This window comes from Dipodomys ordii, unplaced genomic scaffold, assembly GCF_000151885.1.
Source record: "Dipodomys ordii isolate 6190 unplaced genomic scaffold, Dord_2.0 Scaffold15, whole genome shotgun sequence".
NCBI lineage: Eukaryota > Metazoa > Chordata > Mammalia > Rodentia > Heteromyidae > Dipodomys > Dipodomys ordii.
This window is the reverse complement of record NW_012267231.1, coordinates 16,829,924-16,835,923: the sequence shown is the minus strand read 5'-3', so window position 1 is coordinate 16,835,923 and position 6,000 is coordinate 16,829,924. Positions and strand designations below refer to the sequence as shown.

The following is a 6,000-nucleotide window of genomic DNA, read 5'->3' as shown; positions in this document are numbered from 1 at the left end:
GCCGGCCAGCAGGCAGCTGGGCGGCAGCGCCCTCTCCAGCGAGCGCCGGTAGCGGTCGTTGATCCTCCCGAGGAAGCTCTCCCGGGCGCTGGCCTCGCCGTCCAGGCCCAGGCCCGCCACCTCCTTCAGCACGTCCGCCAGCCCGTGGTCCTCGTTGTTGTTGTTGTTGCCGGGCCCCTTCTTGGCGGGCTCGTACAACTTGGGGGCCAGGCTGAGCGCCTCGGGCTCCCCGTTGTTGTTATTGGTGGTGGTGAGCGGCTTCGAACCCGCGGCCGCCCGGTTCCGGTTCCACCCTGGCGCCACGGGTTTGCTCTCGCCGGACTCCGGGGTGCCCGGCTCGCCGCCCGTGCTCGGCCCGTCGGCCACCATCATAGTGGGCTTCACGGCGATCGTGGGCTTCTTGGCCACGGGGGGCCGGAAGCTGCCCGCGGCCCGGACGCGGTGGTTGTTGCTGTGGTTGGCGTTGGTCTTCACGCCGCCATGGGCGCCCGGGCCCGGCTCCGGGTCCGCGGGGAGCTGGTGCAAGCTCTTAGGTTTAAAGCAATTCTTGCACTCGCCGGGTTTCCACACGTGCTCAGTGAAGGTGCTACAAGCAGACATCTTTGAAAGCGAAGGTCACCCGCAGCGCGTCTCCTTCAGTGCATGGCAAGCCTGCGGCAGAGCGCAGAGCGGCCGCTCACCTCCTGCGGGCTGCGCCGGCCGCGCTCCCGGGCGCCGCCAACCTGGGGGGGAAGGGACAGCACAGGCACGTCACCTCACTTGGAAAAGCCAGCTTCACTCCCAAGCTTTCCCTCCCATTAAAAACTTCTTGGACAGTCTGCCTCCAGCCGAGCAGTATCGTATCGTGTAGCTAGATAAAGCCTATTTGTTTTCAGAATGGGCGTGTGTGTTGGTATTGGGGCCTGAACTCAGAGCTAGGGCGCTGTCCTTCAGCTTTTCCACTCAAGGATGGCATTCTACCACCTGAGCCACGCCTCCGCTTTGGTTTTGCTGTTGCTTAACGGAAGACTGAGAACTTTCCTCCCCAGGCTGGATTTGAACCATGATCCTCAGATCTCAGCCTCCTGAGTAGCTAGGATTACAGATGTGAGCTGCTGGTGCCCAGTCTTGGGTGTGAATTTTTACCAGGTTCTCCAGGTGGTTTTAAGTTTGGAGAAGTGTCATGGAATCTGAGACCCTAAGCATTTCATGAAACACTCCTTGCCGGCCTCATTTTAAAAATCAACTAGTCTTGGATGCTAATAATGGGGCGACTCATTTCTCCTTGGATTAACTGAATGCTTTGATAGGTCAACATGAACAACTATTTTGCATTTTGCATTTTCTGGGTCCCTACTCATTTTTTTTTTCAGTTGGTTGTGAGGCTTGAGCTCTGGGCACTGTCCCTGAGTTCTTCAACTCAAGGCAGGCTCTTTACCACTTGAGCCAAAGCCCCACTTCCAGTTTTCTAGTGGTTTATTGGAGAGAAGCATTTCATGGACTTTTCTTCCCAGGCTGGCTTTGAACCATGATCCTTGGCTCTCAGCCTCTTGAGTAGCTAGGATTACAAGCGTGAGCCACCAGCACCAGGCTCCCCACTCATAATTGAGCTTCTTGAAAGGCCTGGGTTATATCTTAGTCATCTCCATATGTCTTCCCTAATGAATAAACATGGATGAATAGAATGTGCTGGTTTCTAGGTTTGTTTAAACAATGAATCTTATGGCTCTCTCTCTTATCTCAGGTTCACAGCTTCAGACTTTCCCATGAGCATCACCACAGTCCTGTGTTTCTTTTATATTAGAATAAATTGGCAGTAGATGCACGAGAAGCTATTTTAAATAGATGGAAAGGTGAGCCACATCCATGTATACAGATAGAGACAGGATCTTTAGTTTGGTCAGAAGCCCAGCCTTTTTGCCAAATTTCAAGATGTTTCTTGTGGATGCATGTATTTCTTTAGCTAAAAACATCTGAAGGAAAGTAGAATTACAGGCTGAAAGGAGTAAAGAAGTCCACGGAGAGCCCAGTAAGGTTAAGACATTCTTCGATTGTTTGAAAATGTTTATTTACTTTTGCAGAAATTCTCTTAGCAGGTAAAAGTATTTCTTGCCTGTGGCTCACACCTGTAATCTTAGCTACTCAAGAGGCTGAGATCTGATGATCGTGGTTAAAAGCCAGCCAAGGCAGGAAAGTCCATGAGACTCCAATTAACGATCAGAAAACTGTGGCTCAAGTGGTAGAGTGCTGGCCTTGAGCTGAAGGATAGTGCCCAGGCCCAGTGTTCAAACCCCATGACCGCCAAAAAAAAAAAAAAAAAGAAAGAAAGAAAGAAAGAAAGAAAGAAAGAAAAGTATTTCTTTCTTGTCTGAGACCTGAAAATTGTGACTGATGGGGAGAGAAATTTGGTTGAAGAAGAGAGCAGGAACCAGATTATGTGAGCCTTTTAGGCTTTTAAAGATTGTAGAGTTTGTTCTAAGAGCATGGAAAGCCACTTGAGGGTTCTGCACAGGGAAAACACTATGAGACAATCTGTATTTTAAGAAGATAACCTTAAATCTGCTGCTAGTGGCTCATGTCTGTAATCCTAGCTACTCAGGGGGCTGAGTGAGATCTGAGGACTGAAGCTCAAGACCAGTTGGGGCAAGAAAGTCTGGAAGAATCTTACCTCCAATTAACCACTAGAAAGCCAAGGAGGTATGGTTCAAGTGGTAGAGTGCCAGCCTTGAGTGAAAAAGCTAAGAGATAGTGCCCAGCGCCCGAGTTCAAGCCCTAATATTGCCACAAAAAAGAAAAGACAGAAGCATGATGTGGAAGGTACTTTCAGATCTCATTTTTATAGGTAGTCCTTGTAGACAGAAATTTGGGCAAAATGTTCAAGAGCCAATACCAAAAGTATGAAAGGACAAATGGATTTAGACTTCATCATAATGGAAAATGTCGGGCAGGGACATGCCTCAGTGGTATCAGAAACAAGGGTCTATATTTAATCCTCAGTCTATATTTAATCCACATATGGACTTGCATACACATGTGGTTTACAAAAAAAATCTATAAAAAAGGGTTGGTCTGACAAAGATAGTAAACACAGACACAGATGAGGAGATTTTTTTTTTTTTTACAAAATTACCTTTTGGTTGATGAAAGACTTTGTACCTAGAATATATAAAGAGCTTTCAAAGTGCAACAGAAAAAAAATCAAACCTAATAAAAATAGGTAAAAGAGGCGGGCACTAGTGGCTTATGCCTGTAATCCTAGCTTCTCAGGAGGCTGAGATATGAGGATCATGGTTCAAGGCCAGCTGGGGCAAGAAAGTTTTTGAGACTCATCTCCAATTAACAAGCAAAAAGCAAGAAGTGGCGCTGTAGCTCAAGTGGTGAAGTTATCAGCCTTGGGCAAAAAAGCTCAGGGACAGCACCCAGGCTCTGAGTTCAAGCCTCAGGATTGGCACATATGCACGCGCATACACGTGTGCGCGCGTGTACACACACACACACACACAGTAGTAGACACTGTCCCAATGACATATGGATTGCATATAGTTATATAAAAGATGATAAATACCATTAGTCTTGAAATCTAAAATAAACTACAAGCTACCATTGTAATGATTAAAATAGAAAAAATAACCCCCAAACAGCAAACTCCAAACTAGCTGGTGCTAGTGGAATAATTAGAAGCTTTCTTTATAAAGTATGTTGCTTGTGGGAATTAAGTGATTCAGGCACTTGGGAAAACAGTCTGACAGTATCTTATAAAGTTAAACATCAACTTGCAGTGGCACCTGCCAATTCCACTCCTAGCTATTTCCCCAAGACAAATGAAAGCTTCTGCCAACACTAAAATGGTACACAAAGGTTTATAGACAAAAAAAAAAAAACCCAAAAAACAAAAAACCAGGAGCAATTCAAGTGTTGCATGGTGGCAGTTCCAGACCTGCATACATTTATCAAAACTTGTAGAACAGTACAATGAAAACGGCGAGTTTCATTCCATGTACAATTAAACTTCAATGAACTTGACTTGCAAGAGCCAGCTTTGGTGGGAGGGAGTATGGACTCTGGATGAGGGTCTGGGAGGCAAGATGGTTTCATGGTCTGGCTGGGTGTGGCAGATGAGGATTGTGGACTGTGGAGGTTTGGGGCTTTTGTCTTCCAATGATGTGTGGAGCCATTGGCTGAGATGGGCAAGGATGGAGGAGGCATAACATTAAGGGGATGGTGATCAGTGCATCCTTGGTGTCTCTGCATAGAACCAGGTGGCTGTATGGAAAGCAGAAGAAAGTTCTGGGGTTCTCAGCTGCTTGGGTCCTACAATAGAGCTGTATCTATGCTTAAAAGAAAACAGGGAGCAACACTGATCCAGATCTATTGTACTCATTATAAAATGGTTTGTTGAATTGAAATCCCTTTGCACAACTACTTAAAATAACAACAACAACTACTACTACAACGACAACAGAGAAAGAAGATGGGCTGGGAGGGAGAAAAGCATAATCTCCACTGGATCCCACCAGATCCCACCCGATCCCACAGGCAGTGTGAGCGCATTGGTGGCCTTGAGTGGCCCAGGTATTCTGGTGTCACCATGGGATAGAAACCAGACTAGTGAACTGAAGAATGGCAGAGGTGATGGAGCAAGGGCGGATAATCTGTGGAATAGTTAAGGTGGAAAGCAGAATTAAAAAGAGCTGGGAGGATTTGGGGGTGGGGCGGGGGTCCAGAAAAGATTTCCTTATTTTCAGATGAGATACATGATACAATGCTGGGTGACAATGCTTGAAGAAGACGCAAGGGAGAGAGTGGACTGGGGGAGGAATAAAAAAGGGGCTGGGGGAGGAATGAGAAAGAACTGCAAAGGTTATGATGTTATGATGGTCGCAGGCCAGACATGGTAGCTCACGTCTGTAATCCTAGCTACTCAGGAGGCTGAGATTTGAGGATCACAGTTCAAAACCAGCCCAGGCAGAAAAGTCTGTGAGACTTTTATCTCCAATGAACCAGCAAAAAGCTGGTGGAAGTGTGGTTCAAGTGATAGGGCTCCAGTCTTGAGTGGAAAAGCCAAGTGAGAGTATACTGTGAGTTCAAACCCCAGTACTGGCACGCACAAAAACCATTAGCAACAGCACCTAAGCAGGTCCCCCTTTCAATTTTGTTTTATAGACAAAAGAACATTACCCTTAAGGAAAAAGTGACTTTCTTAAATTCATACAGAGAATGAGACTTAGACCATAAATACTTAAGGCTACAGCTTACCAACAACCTATTTGTTTTAAAATTATTTTTCTTTTGCTAGATTTTTTTTTGTATGTCCTTACTATAGAACCTCAGAAACACATAAGGAAAACAGAAACTATGTGCAATTTTATTATTTAGAAATAACTTCTATTAACTGTTTGGGGCAGCTCCTGTCAATCATCAAGAAATCTTTTGAGTAGGGTACTGGTGGCTCATGCCTGTAATCCCAACTACTCAGGAAGCTGAGATCTGAGGATTGTGGTTTGAAGCCAGCCTAGGGAGAGAAATCTGAGAGCCTCTTATCTACAATTAACCAGCAAAAGACCAAAAGTGGAGGCTCAAGTGGTAGAGTGCCAGCCTTGAGTGGAAAAGGCTAAGCAAGGCCCGGAGTTCAAGCCCCAGTACCACCAAAAAAAAATATTTAAAAATATTTAAAAAAGTATCCTTGTGTCCTTGGAAGACTATAGAACTGAAATTAAAAGAATAAGATATCCTGGACTAAAATCTTGTTAATCAAACACACCCCTGGTAAGAGATTATATTTTTTCTTTTGTGAGTAAAACAATGTATTTTCTTGCTTCTAAGACTCACAAATCTGAAAAATGATTCCCTGACTTTGCATATAAGTGAATTTAATCAAAAGGTGGCTATTGAGTTGATTAGTAGGTGTCACCTTATCAATAGAATGGCCAGATGAGATTCACCAGGAGCACAATTCACTTATGTGAGCGCCATGTGTGGTGGGAACTCATCCTGGACTTCTGTGCACAGTCTGTGCACAGC

At 45.4% G+C, this 6,000-nt stretch overlaps 1 protein-coding gene across 1 annotated transcript in view; it reads right to left on the bottom strand.

Moving 5' to 3' along the window:
- Nucleotides 1-6,000, bottom strand: part of Peak1 (pseudopodium-enriched atypical kinase 1) — a 116,964-nt gene that overhangs the window by 51,896 nt on the left and 59,068 nt on the right. Inside the window, exon 2 of the mRNA XM_013011938.1 lies at nucleotides 7-722. Coding sequence (XP_012867392.1) covers nucleotides 7-600 — 594 coding nt within the window. The 5' untranslated portion in view covers nucleotides 601-722. The remainder of the gene's footprint in view (nucleotides 1-6; nucleotides 723-6,000) is intronic.